An 18870-nucleotide genomic window follows, 5' to 3' on the forward strand; every position below is an offset into this window, starting at 1 on the left:
ACAAAGCATTTGTAAGTGACACTGCTTCTGACATGTTGTCCAAGAAAAGGCAAATCAACATATTAATTGTAGAGAAACTCCTATGGCATGACGAAGCCAACCAGAAGCACAGGTTTAACAATTAGCATAAAACTAGTTAACAGGCCTTTTTTCCCTCCCATCCATGTAGGAAGTGCAGCTAACAGCTCATGGTCCTGAAACAAGTTAATTGTCTCCATGCCCCACTGCTACCCCCTCAGAAACCAGCCCAGTCCGGCTAACATTTTGCTGACTAAGCAGAAGAGCCCACTGATGCAGTATCATGTATCACCCACAAGCAACAGCAGTGGCTTGGCTGCTGCTTCAAGACAAAGCAAAGCCTTAAAACACAGAACGTCAGCTGCTTTTCTGAACAAAAGAAACGTGGCCATTTGCCACTGCTAGGCATCAGCTTTAAATGCTTTGGAAGAGTTGTGGGTAGACAAACCTTTCCTACTAAAAATGAAAAGCATTTCTGTTAAAAATGGCTGATTCCTTAAATGACTTTTTTCGTTTGAGAAGCAATGCTTGCAACACAGTATGTCATACTTCCTGACGGGATTATGTACACAAAAGAATCTGTTAAAAATGGAGTATGTTTTTAGTCTCATTTCCAAAGTAAACGCAATGCCTGTAATAACACAGTCTCCCCTCAACAACTTTTAAACATGTTGTCAACTTCCACTAAGTTTACCAGTGAGAGAGAGGAGCGGGCTCAGATATAATTAAGTTTCCACAAGTTATGTAAAATCAATGGCTAAGTACTGAAGGGAGACCAAAATTGGTGAGCTCACTGAAAAGTGCAGGCAAAACACGATCATTATATATCCCGCCTGGAAGCAGCTGCCTGGCGACCAGCATGCACATCCTGGCTGGCCAACTGGGACACGAATAACTGCAGGATAGGCGTAGCTTAGAGGGAAGCGGAGGATTTTAAGGACACCAGTCCACAGGAATCCGGGCTTTGTCAGTACCACTGCTCAGAGAGCTTGCTTTTTGAACATCACAAAACAATTAGTCTTTTGTGGAAAAGCTCTGAAAAATGTAACCATCAGGATTCCAAACATTTTAGGTCCCATTTTGAGAGCTTCTCAACACACAGCTCTCTGAATCAATGAACCATGGAGGCTGTCTTTAGAATTCATCACTTGTGCTTTCAACTTCCGTGTCCTCAACAGCTCCAGCAGACTAAAGAGAGGGGAATTGGTTTGAATGTCTTTGCTGACGTGCAAGTGCAAGTGACGTAACGAGAACTACCAGCAGGTTCACATTTTCATCAGTCATGCAACACACAATGGTTGACCCAATAGCTCAATTGTGCATAAAGCATGATTTGTACAAATCCTAGCATATGGCGCTTGGAAAACACCAAGTATTTAAACGAATTTTTGTGGCTCAGTATTGTGTTTTAGAAATCAAATTAGTCACCAAAACAGACTTCTATCAAAGTTGGCAACGACCATATTTTAGCCAACAAAGCTTAAAATGACAGTAACAGATTAATTGACTTATCCACCATACATTAACTTAAACAACCATGTAATTTGTACATTCCAAGTGTGTTTTTTCTATTGCTCCACGAGGACATTGTCTTGGCTCAGGTTTGCCTACATTCAAGTCAATAATAGCGTGCTTAAATCAACACCAAGTTCCTTTGAAAAACCTGCCCACTTCAAATTCATTAGGATGACAGAAATAATCTCCATTCTGTAAAGAAAAACTTTGACTCACATCTCAGCTGGGGTCCTTAAATTCACTGCAATTTTCCTATTGTGATCTCACTGTCTTCACACAGACAGGCCCAGAAACAAAGATGGCAATATAAAACACTCACTACCAAATTAGGTCAATTATCTACCAAAACATGCTTGCACAAAGGAAGATTACCAAATGCAAAACCCCACAAAAAAACTCTAGCTAGAGTCCATGACAGCCATGACAGAGGAGCAGCCTAGGAAAATGGAGCCTCTCACTTTTTAAAATCACTTGCTTGAATTTTGCTCAAATACATTAACAGACCTCACTGGAGAGAATTGTTACAAAAAATGTTACAAAGGAACCATACTTCTTTTAGTCTTAATTAGATGTAAAAAGGTACCTAAATTTAGGTCCAGGTATTAACACCAAAATTTCAAAACACTGTCAATTAAAAGTCAGCAGCTGCTCTGCCTCTTAAAACAAACAAACAAAAAATCAATGGTTACAGACCCTCAAACACTACCCTTATCTATCTATAACTGGAATTAAACAATTCTTTATAAATAACAAATTCTTATAAATTCAGATTCTGAAATACGTAAGGTGAAACTAGAAGTTTTACCTATGCTTGCAATTTTCAATTCATAGTTTTAAAAATGAAATTAGAATAGCTATTAGTAGATAAGTACAAACGGAGTTGAAACTCACACTGCTTGGCTTGCAACCTCTGCAGAAGAACATTTCTAGCAAATATCAGCTTTTCCAATTATTTATTAGATGATAAAATACTACAACCAATCTAAGCTTTGAGCCTAACCTACCCAGTGCTGCCCCTTTAACACTGTTGTTTAGCAGTGCTCCACAGTTCGACATCAGTTGATACTCCTAAATATAGCTCTGCCTTAACTCCCCCCCACAGTTCACAAGCCAGACAAAGCCAACTTCATGACTCACACCCTGATACAGGCCAAACAACCCTCACAACACTTTTGCAATTTAACGTGAAGCATGAAACAACATCAAAATTTCAGGAAAATATTTAGAAAATAACTCACTAAAACATAGCCTTTATTAACAACCTCTTGACTTTGCAACCTTCCCATTTGTCAGACAGGATTTCAGTTCTCTGCAACCATGTTTGTATTCAGTGGGGTTGTGTGCAGAATTGATTCCAAACTGGTCTTCCTCCATCAGACTCCCATGCCCTCACTGGAACCCCCTCTCTGTTTTTTCTGAACTCCTTGAAGAAATTTTGGTAACAAGGGACAATGGAAGCAAAAAAGAAACACACAAAGTAATGAAAGGCTCTTGTGGCTGGTTCAAATGTAGAAGTAGAGGCATTTCACAACCACAGATGGTACTTATTGCAAGAACGCTGTCTATATATTACAGGCACTAGGTCTATTACACAATAAGACAAACACTTCTTCACATGCGGGTATGAAAGTGTGTATCCTGCTCCTCTCTCTGTTACACAGGAGGCCTGGCTAAGATTAGGAAGTGCTCCAGCAGGAATTTAAAATACATTCAAATAAACTGCCCTCATGGATTAGTGGTTTATATTGCATAAACAATACCAGTTAGGAGAAGAGCTTTTGCATTTGCCCGGGTTGTGGTTAACCAAAATACTCTCATATAGTCTTACTTCATTGACACGGGAAAACTAAGGTAATCAAAATTAAAAGGTGAGGTAAAGTAACAGATGGAAAAGCAGAGAGAAAGGTGGAATCTAAAGAGAAAACAGGAGGTTAACATTAAGATTTGGGATGGTGAGCTTAGGGGAAAAAGGATCTATTTCAGAGCCATGTTAACACTCCAAAGACAGCTGAGGGAGGTCCAGCCTAATTTCTACAGCCTGGCTATTAGTCTGTGCAGAAGGCAATTAGTGTAGCCATGAAAGTTGAAGAAACATTCAGAGATGAGAATTTTCCCATCTCTTCTTCATATACAACAGCAGCTTTTCTCAGTACAAAGTTAGTATCAAAGAAAAAAAGGAAGCTAAACAAGATGTTTTCATGACAGTGGCTTTACTTAACACTACACTGCCGTAAACCAGTACATTATTTCCGAGTTGAGCTAATAAGTAGGCACCACAGATTGCAGATTTTTGGCCTTCAGAAGACTCCGTGAGATTAATTTAGTTTAGAGTCAAAACATTTGTAGATTTTCTGCATAAAGAAATGCATGCTAAAAACCATAATCCAAAGTTTTCACTACACTGACAATGCTGTGAATCCATGTGAGACCTTTACCAAAAATTGAAATAGCTACACATTTTTGTATTGTATGAAAAACAGTGCCCTCTGGCTTCACATTAAATGGGAATAAGAAAACACTTTAAAGCATAAGACAAGTTACCTGGTTCCTATTTCTGTTACTCGTAAAGAAACATATGGAAAATTACATGGCAATTCTCTAACTAGCCTAATTTGTCAAGGAATCATCATCATAATTCAGATGCTCTGAATATTGAGATAATTTGATATTCAACCTAAATTATAATTCTTATTAGACTGTTGTACATATGTCATGAGAAACTGAAACTCGGTGAGAAACAAAGAAAAATACCAATTTTTTTCTTCAGAACTGTTTTGTTCACAGGATGTTTGTTTAAAGTATAAAGATGGGAAAAAGGCTTATTCAGTCAAAGCCATGTAAAAGAGTTTCAATTTTGCATAATCTTGGAAAAGGGATTATACAGAAATAGAGAACATTATAAATTCAAAAGAATTAGAAATTTTCTATTGCTAAAACCCACATATACAGAGAACGACTTCCTGATGTACTATAGCTGAAAAAAGGAAGATTTAGGAGAAATTACTCAGAAGTCAAGATCGCACAAAAATAGTGACAAACTAGATTTAACCAGCAAAACCTACACTGGTGGAGAAACTTTTATCCACCACTCATCCGCTGCCTCCTAGAGGGCATAGAGAGGATAACATCTTGAGACAACGAAAGTAATTTCTAGATCCAAGTTTCTTCTCCCCCTCCCTAACATTACACATGGTGTATTTCAGCACTGATAAACATCAGAAACGAAAATATTTTTATCGTTAATATAATCATCTAGGCAGGCAGTCTGTGTTATTTAAGGATGTGTCGGGAAAAGGACATTGTCCTGTTCGAGACTGCAAAAGGATAAGGAAGCAGCACTGTACACAAGGCCTGGCAAGACAGAAGCTATGTTAGGAACAGTGATGCACGCACATGTAAAATACATCACTAAGATACAGAAAACAAAGATTATGCAAATGGGTAATTTCACAATTTAATGTAAGTTAAATCTTTGCAATTCCACACTTAAGTAAAAGTCTAGCCTAAACGATACCTAGGAGACAGTGTTGCAGTTACGTTTTTCTTTAGTTACCTGTCCCAAAGTGCACTACGATGTGATACCATGACAAATATCTACATTTTACAACTACCTTTTAGTACATGAATTGACTGCCCTTGCAATGAAGATGAAAAGCTTAATTCATCTGATAGAAATTGAACTTCATCTGACCAGAAAAGCTAATGAAATACCCAACTGATTAAAAGTTCACGCTTCTTTTCAAAAACGTCACTATCCGATTCAAGTACTATCTGATTCACAGTAGCATAAGAAATGTATTTCCCATAAAGAACACTGCAAAACTTAAAATCCTTTTAGAATAAAACTTATTTTCTGCATTGATAATTGCACGCATTCCTAAACAGATTTGATTTATGGTGTCTTTTTTATGTCTGATTTGCTATATATGCATTTACATGTAATAAGGCATATATTTTCAAACTAATTTGTGCTTAAAGCAATTATTTCATACCTGTTCCTGAAGTGACACTGCATGTTCTCAGTTTGCAATTGAGAAAACCCTCGGCCACATTAAACAAAGGAAATGTTCCTTTAAAACAGCTTTCTGAAAGTTTGAGTTCTACAGCAAACTACTTCTGCAAATGGAATTCTCCAGCGCGTTTAATTCAGAAGTAGGAAAAGAAGCCTAATACCCTTTCGTACAGAGGGATAAAAGGTTCAAGTATAAATACGGATCCTTGGTAAAACAGGTAACTTACACCTCTGTTGAAAACTGAACCTCAAACCCTAATTCCTCAAATTAGGCACGCTTGCCGAATCTCTCGGCTATTTATTTGAGTGCCCTCGTGTCCAAGTTCATCCCTGAACTGATGTTTCCCACTTCTTCACACAATATTTCATAGTGGCGCTAACAGACAGAGTATTCTTAGAAATGGAATTCTAACAACTTTGAGTACAAAACTGAAGTCACTGTGGTTCATCTATCATAGATCCTCATTTAGTAAAGTCTCTTTAGAGATCTTCAACCAAGGCAAGTTAGACGGTTCCTGTTAGAACCATAAGAAAGGAGAGAGCACACGGCTATACTATAAACTGCCACATACTAAATAATATTGACATTCTAGAGAATACTGGTGTTAAAAAACAAAAACCACAGAACACCAAAGACAAAAGCATGCTCCAAGTAATTTTTATACGCAGATAGAAGGAGTTATTGTTTTCAGGCTCTTGAAATGAAAAGGTGAGGTTACTTCCCAAAATCATCAGTGATGTATCTCAGTATGCTAGAAAAAATCCCAAATGCAACCTTACAGATGTGAGCTCAGCCAATCATCTCAAAACTTCACCTTAAGAGTTCTATTACCATTTTACATCGGTGATAGTAACTACTTCAACACTACTCTTTTCTTGTAATAGTTGAAAAAATAAGGATTTCATTAGCCAAGTAATAAACATGGATATTTCTGTAGATAACTGTTCTCCCTTTATTTATACATGGACACACTCAGTTTCATACACAGAGAGACTAAACACATTGATGCTGACTAAGAAAGTAACTGTGAAATACTGGGGAAAAATCCCTATCCTCTCATTTTAAAGAGACTTGAAAAATCACACCCAACCACCTACTCACAAAGAAGTTTTGGAAATTTTGGACAGAAGACAGCTAGTATCTGGGACCTAAACCCACAAATTGTTAGCTATTGAAAGGTTGAGTAACATCTGCCCAGAGGCCATGACGACACAAGTCAGTTCCCTACCCTTACACGAGGAAAAGGAGTCAGTCTCCTTTAACACTGAATTCTGATCAATGTATATCAGTGTACTAATAAGCGTCTAATAAATTTGAAGTCCCAAGGCCAAAACCCACTTCTTCCTGAAGCAAACACAGGGGTGATAAACAGAGACTACTGCCTACACCTCAAACCCTCTTTCCAGTCTATTTCTAGACCTTTCCTAAGAAGCCGAGCATGTGCCTGCTGCTGTGCTGTGAGTTTCTTCAAGCAGCAATGGTATGAAACTGTCTTGATTCCTGCTAGTCCCACTGCTGCCCACAGGCATATAAGCAGCAACAACGAACACCAATAAGTCTGGGCAGTTTTCCTTCTGGTACTATCTGGGAAACTTGAAGCATCAGAAGGTAACTGCGCACAAACACAGAATCAGAAGTGTTTGCCTTATGTTTGGAAGATGATTTAGAAGTCTAATTTTCACTTACATGAAAACTCAGATTTTACAGATTATAATAATTAAAAGTTGCTTTAAAACCGATACAGAATGTTTATCTGCATTCTCTCCTTTCCTCAAAAATTTAATTATTTGATTTTTTTGACATTATAATCCAACAGTGGTCAAGAGTAAACTTAAAGGCATAGTTGGTTAGATGAATGTATTATGACTTCAGCTTAAATAATCTTATACAATTCCATTTTAAATACGATAAAAAAACCTCTTGTGCCACCATCCAGTGGCAAGACTAAACACATTTTTAAGATCTCATAATAAACTCCCAAAAATTAGAACAGAGAACATTCCAGAAGCACTAGAGAATTTAGAAGTGGATTTCTTCAGAAAGAATTACTACACTTATGATTTCCTTTTATAGTCTTAAAAAGCTACAGCCAGAAAAATAGAAAAAATATAGCTACTCAAAAAGCAATTTAAATTCTTTAACATAAATTTAAAAAAAAAAATCCAACCTAAAAATGCATTATAAGGAAGCTAATCATTCAAAGTATTCTTCTCCCAAAAAACCTCAGCTGGGTCAATAAAGACACATATCAATGCCATAACTCTGACCTAAGACGTGTCATATTATTTTCTCTCCAGTGGTATGTTGATATTGATTTGAAAACTAGGTAATGAATCACTTGTTTCTTTTGCAGTGAAGTTTGTCAAGTCAAATCCCCTGAAATGGAATCACAAATACAACAGCAGCAATAAGGCAAACAGAGTAAAGGAAAGTCACCAGATGATCAGCAAAATACACTTCTAATTTCATTTGATACTAGTTCATTATTGGCGCGCTATGTTACGTTACATTGCCCAGTAAGTGACACAAATTACTCAGCCTGCTTGTTGGGACCACTCACAGCAAAGAGTAGTAACTCCAGAGACTAACCCCACTACAGCAAAAACGAAGAAAATGTTTCCAGCACTGAAAAAGGCCAAACAACAGATTAACTATTGTATCTTAGCTCAAAGAAACAAGTTGAACATATTTAATTTTTTCAACAATCTCCCTATTCATAAAACATTAATTGGGTAGTAAATTCATATAGATACAATGCTGTGAGGTGAACTCAACAGTTCAGAGGTAAAACATCATTCAATTAAAAAATCCATTCAATTGTATTCCTTTTCCTGAATAATGCTGGATTACTATAAACTAGTTAAAAATGCAAGGTTATTTTATTGTGGTTATACGATGGCAGCGATAAATATTGTAAGTATTCCAAAACTGAAGACAAAGGTTTGAGTTTTCTTTGTTTCATTCACTATTTTCAGCTAATTTCAGTACCATTCTTGAGAAAGACTGCCCTCCTGTGTTTACTGATCATAGTATGCTGAGATGAGACAGCCCATGCAGCTGGAATCACTTCAAGCTGGCTATTTTATTTTTTATTTTTTTCTAAATAATCACATTATTGATTCAGAGAGTGAAATTAGCCCACCAAATGTTTGCACAGAAATAAAAGGCTGGTGCAACAGCAGGACTGTTCCTAGGGTTTTCACAGAAGGTGGTAATGCTTGCTAGTTGGCATCAGTCCTAGAAAGCCATTCTGGGCCTTTAAAATGGCATTGCTGCTTGCAGCTGCTCTTTGCTCTTAACAGAGGTTGCTTATTAAAAGCTCCTAGATTGTTCAGTGAATTCCTAAAGGAATAAAATGCTTGTTAGACACCTTGTAATGAGGTTAGCTATACTACTTCGTACCAGCTCTTCACACTAACTGCAGCTGTATGGCACCTATCTTCAGAAAGGTACCAAAAAAATCCAAAAGTATGAATCCGTAATCACCCACATTTCCCATGGCATATTCTTCCCATACCAAGAATCCTGTAAGCGCTTTATAAATAACTAAAACATGAAAGAACACTGCATGGGAATACAAGCATTTTAGAAATGGAAAAACCAAAGTACATAGCAGTCTGTCATGTAGGAAGTCAGTTCATAGTGAGCTGGCAACAGGACTGACTTCTAGATTGCTGCTTTTAACAATGTCATTTGGTAAATTAAAGAAACAAATGCACTTAATTTGGTAGAACACTTGATATTCATATAGCTAACTGCACTTGAAAACATTCAGGAAATCATCCAGCTTCCTATGAGCATCACATTAAAGCACTACAAATCTAGTGGTAAGGAAAAAGCTTTGCTTTTAACAGTATTCAACAAAACATAAAAAGCACTTAAATAGTCATATAGGCAGGTCTAAGAAAAACCCGGTTTTTGTATGCTAGCAAACACAATACTATTGTTGTGGTACTTGTGGATAAAAAGCAGTATACATGTCAATTTTAAGATGCATGTTATTCTGAACTCATGTGTGTTGTGCACATGCATAAGTGTGCATGCACCACATGCCTTGAGATAAATTTTATTCCAATTAACAGTATCACTTGGTGATCCTTCAATTATAGGATTCAGGAAAACATGACACTGAGCCAAGTTTAAAAAATAAACCCCTTAACATGATTCACTTATACAAGTACCTAGACACGCTTGTACTTATACAAATACCTAAACCAGTGTTTTCAGAAACATGTTCTTTGTTTTTTACTTCAGTGTTTGCTTAAATTACTTAGAAATAAGAATGAATACCCAACCCCCAGAATGGGAATCCTAGGCTTTTCATCTGTGCCCGATATCTTCATGAAAACACACTGCTACTTTTTGCCTATTCACACTACCTCCAACAACTGTTTTCATTATTAACACACACACCCCTTTTTTTTTTTTTGCATAGAACCAAAAATGTATTTTGCTTTCAATTACAGGACAGCAACAGGAAAAAGACCAAGAAGTAGGGGGAAAGGAAACTATTATGTGCATCTGGACAGCATGCACTTACTCAGTCTTTACTTATGAGCCCAAATTAGTTTTCCCTTACATATTGCCTTCTAATTTTCCCTTTGTCGCTTTGGGGAATCACCGATTACATTCTTTATCGTCTTCAATCAAAAAAAATATCAGAACAAGTGTTACAAAATGACGCTTTTCCTTTGCCTGTTTAAATAAATACCTGAATACACACACAGGGGAAAAAAAAAAGATTAGTCTTTCATGGGAATAAGCGAATGAACCATTTGCGCTTCCTCTTGCATTCCCCAGAATACAGACTTATTAATGCTTCAGACCACTTACTGGTGGGAAAGAGGAAGTCTTGCTTTAGATGAAATATTCTTTACATAGAAACATAACTGAAATAATTTAAATCTCGCCTATAATAATCTCCTTTGTGGAACTTTTAACACTGTTTCAATTTAAGTTATTTTTTTCCCTCCTGATAAAGCAGCAACTTTTTTCATTACTGAAATGACATGGTAAATACTGCTTCCCCACACGTTTCATTAACAAAAACAAATTTCAAAAGAAAAAATCTTCATGTTAGTGATAATTTTCCATTTGTGTACCTGCACTATCAGTTTCTAGTTTGTTAAACAATATCTAGCGCTACTTGGCAAACAGAAGAACCTACATACAACATCCAAATTAAATCAATTTAACTTTTAATGACTGGGCCACTCTGCTTTTTAGAAAAAGAAACTAAGCACTAGTGAGCAGAGCTATGGTAACTAAACCAGGGATTTACGGATTTCACGCTACAGCCAGGGGTTCACCTCCTGTCAAACACAAAAAGATGCCTGCATAGTAGCAGGAACCTCCAGTACCATAGAGTCGAGCAGTCCTTGGAATTTAATATTCAAGTACTGTTTCTCTCCTTAAAGACACAGAATGACAATATTTTCAAAACAGCACATAGACTTGTGTCCAACATGTACGACACAACATTTTCTTTCTGATATTCAGGCAGTTTTCAAAAGGTGAGCACAAAATGTGCCCAAGATGTCTTGGACTCAAAAGATCTCAACCGATTTTGAGATACAGATTTAGGTGACATACGTAATTGTCACATTTAGTGTTTGCAAGCACAGAGTACTTTTATATTTGGAATTTAAGCGTGACTTTGATATACCTAGTTAAACTTGCAAAGCAGATAACACTGTTTCTGTTAAGATAATAAGGCATGAGCCCAGCTGCAAGACAAGTGAAGCTGGTGCAGAAGTTCCTACAGCCCTTAAGACAGGACAGTGATACAGAGAAGGCCAGCAGCACAATAAGGACAAGTATGTGGATCATTTGCAAGACAAGGCTCTCACTCCCAGGACACTCAGACCTGATGACCACAGGGAGGTTCAAATTCAGCAACTGCATACCATGCAAAGGGCCTGTGACATGATACAGAAAAATAAGCCATTCCTGAAACAGTACATCAAAACACATGATTTATTTTTGGATCAGTACCTCAACATTTTTCCAAATTAGACCTCAAGATACCTTTCACAGCCCATTCCAATAACTATCATGTTTTTCATTCAGTAGTTTCAACTAAATATAAGTGGCATTTGCAACCCGAGGGCACATACCTAATCTAGTATAACCTTATCTGCTGCTCCAGTAACTAGATTCTCCTCCTGCAAGGTCTCTGTTCGTTCATGCATAGTACAAAGTAGAACCTAGTGGTACCAGTTACCAAGTATAATTTCCTGCCTGCTGGCACAGGACCTCTAACAAACAGAAGTGCATGGGGGGGAAAAATAAGACAGTACTCTCTCCTTAGAAGGCGTTTTGTTCACGTACTTTTTAGTTCTCAGAGTGGATAAGTCAATAGTGCTTCTAACCTATAAATTCTACAAACCAGGTGTGTTTGTCAGAAACAAGAATTTTACTCTTTTCGTAGAATATTCTGACAAATAATTTTTAAAAGAAGATTTATTACAAAGACTTTATTATCCTAGGTCCCAAAAAAACTTTCATTTCTTTTAAATCATATTTCACCTCCTACTCAAGAACTACAAAAATGCATAGCAGTCACAGAGATTGTAGAGAACTGTGAATTATAAACAGCTATGTAGAAGGAGGCAGTACTTTGTTTGCCATAGCACTTGAAAGGTACATAGTGTTTAAAGCTTTTTAACAAATACTTTTGACAAAACATCTGAACTGCAAACTTGCAATATATATTAACTAATGCAAAGCAGTTTGCCTCCCCTAACTTCCAGGAACTCAGAATAACACCAGAAAATGACTTTCCAAAGCTTGCTAGAATGGCTATGCATATTAGACAGGGACATAGTCTTGCTCTTCAGTGGGATGTTCTTCAATTCTGCCTGTGTGACAGCTTTGTAGTTCAAATACAGTATGCTTCATTACCTTTTCCTCTTACAATATTGTGCTACAAGTTTCTCAGATTTTTAGCAATTAAAAGTACATTTGTACTTTAAGGAAATATTAATGGAACACAAGGGATGAAATCTTTTCATCTTCAGAAAAATAAGCTACGTATCAAGCCATGGCTTTGATCATTAAACCTTCGTATAAGCCACTATAAAGAATAAAAAGGCCACTCAGTAGGACCAAGCAGATTCTTCCTTGTAAGAAATAACCTATAAATAATAGCAAAAAAAACCCCAAACCCTGAAGAAAAGAAATCTGAAAAAACCCTATACCATGAGTTTTACAGTGGAAACAGGCAGCCGTGATTAACTGTCTATTCCTTATGGCAATAATTTCATTATACAGAGTAAAACTACAGAGCTTTCAGAAAAGCGTCCTTAATTTACTAGATAATCTACAAGCAATTTCCTTATATGGCTAGAGAGAAATCACTGCTGGTATGCTTTAAAACTGGAAGATAAGTGGCCTTTGAAACAGAAATCATTGTTACTAACTGGAATAATAAAAGTCTTGCATCACCATTTTTACAGATTCCCTTCACATAAGTGTTATATTTTCTCCTGACTGTGGTTATCAACTTGTTTATCATCAAATCAGTAAAGGCGTTTATTGAATTTACGTAAATTAACAATGAAGCTTTACAGGGAAATGGGAGAAACAAATGAACAAGAAGGTATTTAGCATTTTAAAGAATTTTTAAAACTAAAAGCCCTATCAGATTTAGAAAAAAAACAACCCAACATACATACTTGAGCTTGTAAATTCTAGGTAAAAATGAAAATCTCTTTTGACAATATACAAAAAGATTGGACAACAATCTGGTAAAAAGAGACAAAATACCAAACATAGTCTGGTTAAGAGCTCTGACTGTTAATTCTGATCTTAAAATTCTAATGAATTCTAATTATGACAAGTCTTATGTCACCATTTAGAACTTTCATATTACTCAATATGCTTTTCTTTATGGAAAAGCTAGACCCCACTGAAGAGTAGCCTTCATCACTAGAGACCACTCTCAACTTTTTGGCAGAATTGGTTACAAAAAAAATTTCTTAACCAACTCTTAACACTGAAGACATAACGTAATTCTCACACCAGATTTTTCTCTGCAGGAGGCAGCTCCAGGAGTATTTATTATTTGGTGAGCACGAGAATGTTATCTTTTCACTACTACCACAGAGTGTCTTGAAGTGTTCTGGTTTGTTTCCAAAATCTTACACTTTTTTTGAAGTAAATAGACCATATATTTAACACATTTGATACTGAAAATGGTCAACTTGGGCATCAGACTAGAGCAAGGTATAATTCAGCATTTTAAAATATTAAGCTTCCAACTAGAACTAATTCACCAGCTGCTTATGTTCTGAACACCAGCCTCATGCTAAAAGCGACCAGCATGGTTAACTGCCTAGATTAACAAAATCCAACCCTGACAGAGTACACATTTTTAATTTACTATAAATATCTAAAAATCGGAGAACAGACATGAAAAGTAGAAAACTGCTGCCATTAATACATCTTCATTGACAAAATGAAAAAAAGGAAACAAGTATTTTTTACAGTTTACACTTTCTAAATTCTAAACACTACTTTTGATAATGAAAAAGAAAAAAAAAAAAAAAAGGACAAATGAAGGACAAAACCAGCAAAGAATGTTATTCATGCTCTAGAGCAAAGCAGCTCAGAATCTGGCACAGAAGAGCACAACTCAATGATTAAGATAACTTATCACTTAGAACCCTGTCCATGGACAAAGCGCAAAATTTGCCACAACCATAAAAGAAATAATTTTTAGCACCATAGTTCAAGCAGACCCATAAATAAAGCTACAATACCCACATCACTAGAGAAATCATATTATAGAATTTCCACTGTTGGGAAAATATTATGAATAATCCTTGCAATTTATAAAATACAAGACCTTACTGCTGCCTTTGGCAATTCTTGGCAGCAAGGCTTACCTGGCAATACTCCAACCTGAAGATAACTGTCTAATGTAATCCCTAGTTTTCTCCTATTCATGCATCTTTTCCCTTCTCACAATTCAAAGTTCACAGAAATCATAGTTTAATTATAGTGCCTTAATCTTTTGCACACACACCATACCTAAAAATAGTAATAGATTTACTTAAGTTTTATTATTATGAATAACATCAAAACAATTTCAGTGTATTTTGGATGATATAAGGATTCAAGCTCTAGGACAATAAATACTAGTTACACCTTACCCAGAACATTTCCTGCAGGTACTTCTTCAAGATCTTCAAGTTCTCTTCCCATAAGCAAGTAGAGATTCTCCAATGTACAGGAAGTCATATGTGGTACTAACGGCAGATCATTTGCAGCAGAACTCTGGGATGAGAGCTACACGTAGAAAAACCACCAGTGCTGGATATTTATCACTTAGTACTGACAAAAACTTCTTCCTCAAAACCTGACCTCATTCCAAAGCTAACAAATACCTTCTAACCCATTTTCATTTCAGAAGTTAGAGATTAACAACCAACATATACTTGAAAATATTTTTTCCCTTTCCAAAAAATCCAGTCTTGTGGCAAATGAGCAAATGTTACCAAGAAAATCAAAAATAATGCTTTCTTTAGTAATTTTCAGGTGTGTACTACTCCTAGCTCAGTTTTCATTCTCATTCATTATTTCATTTTTTTTTCATTAGTTCACGATAAAGGTTTTCAAGTAAATGCGTGTGATCATAGAAGTTAGTTAATCTCAAAACATTTACCACCATTTTCTTCAATATTATTATGTACCTTCCTGTTCCCCAAAAGCATTGGTTTTTTCTTCATAAGTTTTCTCTAAATCAAAGTGTGCACATACTCGATTTATTGTTAGCAAACACAAACCTGTGCTCAAACTATTTTGGAAATGTTTATAATGAGTTTACGGACACAATCAGCTATTACCACAATTACCAAAATCACTTTGATACTTTTTCAAATATTTGACTTGAACTTTTTTTTTTAAATTATTTTTTGAGTGAGTAATGTGTAGGAAGTTGAGACATCAGTGTTTCAAAAGTTACCAAGTAATATGGTTTACTGTCATCTCTTACCTTATGCAAAACCTCAGCAGGATCGTATTTTGGTCCTAAAACAAAGATCTTTTGCCCTCTTTGCACCACGCCACTGAACACTCTAGCAAAAGCAATGAAAGACTCCTTGTTGTCTGCTTCCTGTTTCACTGAACCACCGGTGACCTGTTGCTCTTCACCTGATTAAAGTTAAAAAAAAAATGCAGTATAAAAGCAGTTACTGCCTCATCATCTGAAGAAAAAAAATAATAAACAATTACATATTATCCTATCACATCTGGCGACACATTAAAAGACGGCAAGAATGGCCCATTGTAACTCATAATCCAATCCTGTTGCCCATACACTGCTTCTGTACTAATTTATTATTAGGCTTTTGGTTTCGTTTTTCTTTTAATGAAACAGTTACTCTCACAAAAGCTTAAAAGAATTCAAGTTACATTGGCAAGAAGGTATGGTAGCAACAAGTCCATAAGAAGGGTCCAGCACCGAACTAAGCAAATCTGAATCTTTCTACCCCATACACCAGGCTAAAAGTCAATCACCACACCTTTCTACTTACAGAGAAAATGATTTAATTTTCCATCAGAGCCTCTACTTCAAGCATCATCTGTCTTCACTGACTCAAAGTACTGAGACCAAGCACGTTCTCAGGCTCTAGGAACAGGTGCTCTAGGAACAGGTATCCATGGCACTATTACAGCATTTATGAACTATCAGCTTTCTTACAAATCCCTCCTCATTCTTCGTTCAGTTTCATCTACAGAACCGTCTGGACTGGCACGTCCACAATTCTTTGTAAGATACACAGCCCTCTGACAACACCTAGGCACTACTATTAATCATCCGACAAGAAAACCAGATAGCAGAGTATTACGTACCTTTCATATCACCAGTGTTATCAGTTACTTCAGATGAATTTTCACTTGGGGGCTTTTCTGACAGCTCCTTTCCTTGATTTGCTGCCAATTTTTCTGCATGCCTTCGTTTTGCAAGTTCACGCCGATGAGCAATTTCTTCTTGAGTTAAAGGCCTACATTGTATTTTAAAACATTAGTATTTGGAAATGTAATTTAACTAAAAATAAATTAAATCACAATAATTAGAATACTGTATTTGGCATAAGTAAAAACTTACGCAGAATGCCTTTTGTCCCCATGATACTACGTATTTTAAGTCAGTTAAAATTAGCAAACTCTTCCTCTACCATGTTTGGGAAGAGGCCGCCATGTTAAACTTCTGCTTATTTTGTTAAAGTCAGTCAAGCTTCTCCCACTGACATGTGAAGTCTCAGTTTTTCAGAAAAGATCCAAGCCAATTTTCAAAATTGTTTTCTACACCATGTCCAGTATGTTATCGTGAGCTAGAATGACAGCTAAGACTAAGCATACAGTATACTAATATAAGCTTATCTATACCAAGACAGTTAGAAAAAACTACTAGACTTTTCTTCCAAATACACAGAGATCAAAAACTGTAATTTTAAATTACTTGTGGTATCTTTATTATTTTAAGGTAGTCTTTACGGCAAGTGTTTAAACGGAGGGAAAAGTCTTTGCTTGCTATAGCTACCTTTCCATAAAGTGAGTAACTTCATAAAGGACAGCAGACTTAAAACTGAGACGTCAACAAATCATTTTAATATTCTGATGCAATTTGCATCTACTCATTGATAAACTCTGCCTTACAACAAAGTACTTTAACTTAAGATTTAAAGCAATAAACAGTGAGTTACACATACACGAAATCTAACAGCACTGACTGACATTGGCCATTTGATTTTTACATCTGGCCCTAAATAAAAATCTGTGATATGAGGTTATCTTCTGATTTAATAAAGTCCAAACAAGGAAACTAATTTCATATACCAGTCGTCATCTTTCCAATTCCTCCTCTGTTTCTACTAATTTCCCATATAAAAGAGCTGAACCTGTGATCCTGCTATAATCATTACAGATACTCTTAAGAATAATCATTCTGTTTATTAATTTCAATATCAACACTTTCCTATGTAATGTGCTGTCCGGTACCCACATTAAAAGAAAATATCTTTATCACAATGCCTTAAAAGAAGGCAAAAACAATTAAGTTAGGCAGATACAATCTTTTTCATGGAACTAGAATACTTTCAATTTATTTTTTTTTTTTCCCATGGGGAGCAATGGACACATACGTTGCTTTCCACCACTAAGTAATTTATTTCCAAAATAATAACCAATGCATTTTTTGTATTATATGCATATTATTAATGGAATTCTAACTCTAGAGAAGAAACAGAATAATTCTATCATAAAACATGCATTTGTACAACACAACTGGACAAACTAATCGCAAGGTCTTAGATCCTGACTTCAATTCAAGAAGGTAAAACTAATCCCCCAGCAAAACCCCATCTACATGACATGTCCTTACACCTGCATTTGCTCAAATGATGGAGGCAAGAACAGTACTTAGTATTAAGAAGGTTTAGGATTCTTCCAGTCAATCATATCAAACACACAGTCTGATGAACGCAGCATTAGAAACAAAGCACCCTATTAGTAGTTTTAGCTTGTTTAGTGGCCTTGGACAAGTCACTTCCTCTCTTTAATTTCCACACTTACAAAAACAGTTCAAGATTTCCTGAACAGCAGTAGTAGTAACGAATGATAAGAGGAAGAAAACAGTGGGAAGCACTACAGCAGCGGATTAATTTCTCTTTACAGAACAGGCATATAAATGCCACCTCTGCTTAAAAAAAAAAAAAAAAAAACCAAAAAAAAAAACCAAAAACTGAATCACATCCCCATACCAACTATTCCACACTCCCAAATAGGGAAACAACCCATCACTAATGGGTCAAAGTTCTTATGTGCAGCCAGTAGAGACAGTTACTGGATGGTTACTCTGCCCTTAGCTGGATTAATTAGGGGAGGAAAGCCCTGAACAGATTATGTGGCTGAGACCAACTCACTGCCACTAAGATTTTTCTAATAACATGGATGCTTTTCTTCAAGAGACTTCATTTAAAGAAATACTTAATGAGACCCTTCATTTTATCAAAACTCTTCTTAGAACTTGGGGAAATCACTTTGAACACAGTTGTCATGCTTACCTTGAATCAAAACGTGCAACTCAAAAGAGTCAGAATACTATACATAAATTAAAGATCTCTCTAAAAATTACCTAAAAGAGACACCCAGGCTAAAATGTCATATTTGAAGCACAGACTTTCAGAACTCAGAACCCAGGACAGACACATTACATGTCACAGAAAAGGCAAAAGCAAGACAAAGTTGCCACTACAAACTTCTCAGCAACTTTTTTTTTCCCTTTTTCTTTTTTTCTTTGTGACAGAATTAAGAATAT

General features: G+C 36.1%; 1 protein-coding gene across 3 annotated transcripts in view; it reads right to left on the reverse strand.

Annotated features, from left to right (window-relative positions):
• Positions 1–18870, reverse strand: part of EFL1 (elongation factor like GTPase 1) — an 82103-nt gene that overhangs the window by 42107 nt on the left and 21126 nt on the right. For 2 of the 3 annotated variants that reach the window (XM_009953130.2, XM_009953114.2), the window contains 3 exons: positions 16404–16555; positions 15514–15701; positions 14702–14825 (listed from right to left, as the gene is read on the reverse strand). In XM_009953130.2, the coding sequence (XP_009951432.2) occupies positions 14702–14825; positions 15514–15701; positions 16404–16555 (464 nt within the window). Of the gene's footprint in view, positions 1–14701; positions 14838–15513; positions 15702–16403; positions 16556–18870 lie in introns of all 3 variants that reach the window. The other variant, XM_009953122.2, reaches the window with a different exon arrangement.

This window comes from Leptosomus discolor, chromosome 11 (assembly GCF_034619465.1).
Source record: "Leptosomus discolor isolate bLepDis1 chromosome 11, bLepDis1.hap2, whole genome shotgun sequence".
NCBI lineage: Eukaryota > Metazoa > Chordata > Aves > Leptosomiformes > Leptosomidae > Leptosomus > Leptosomus discolor.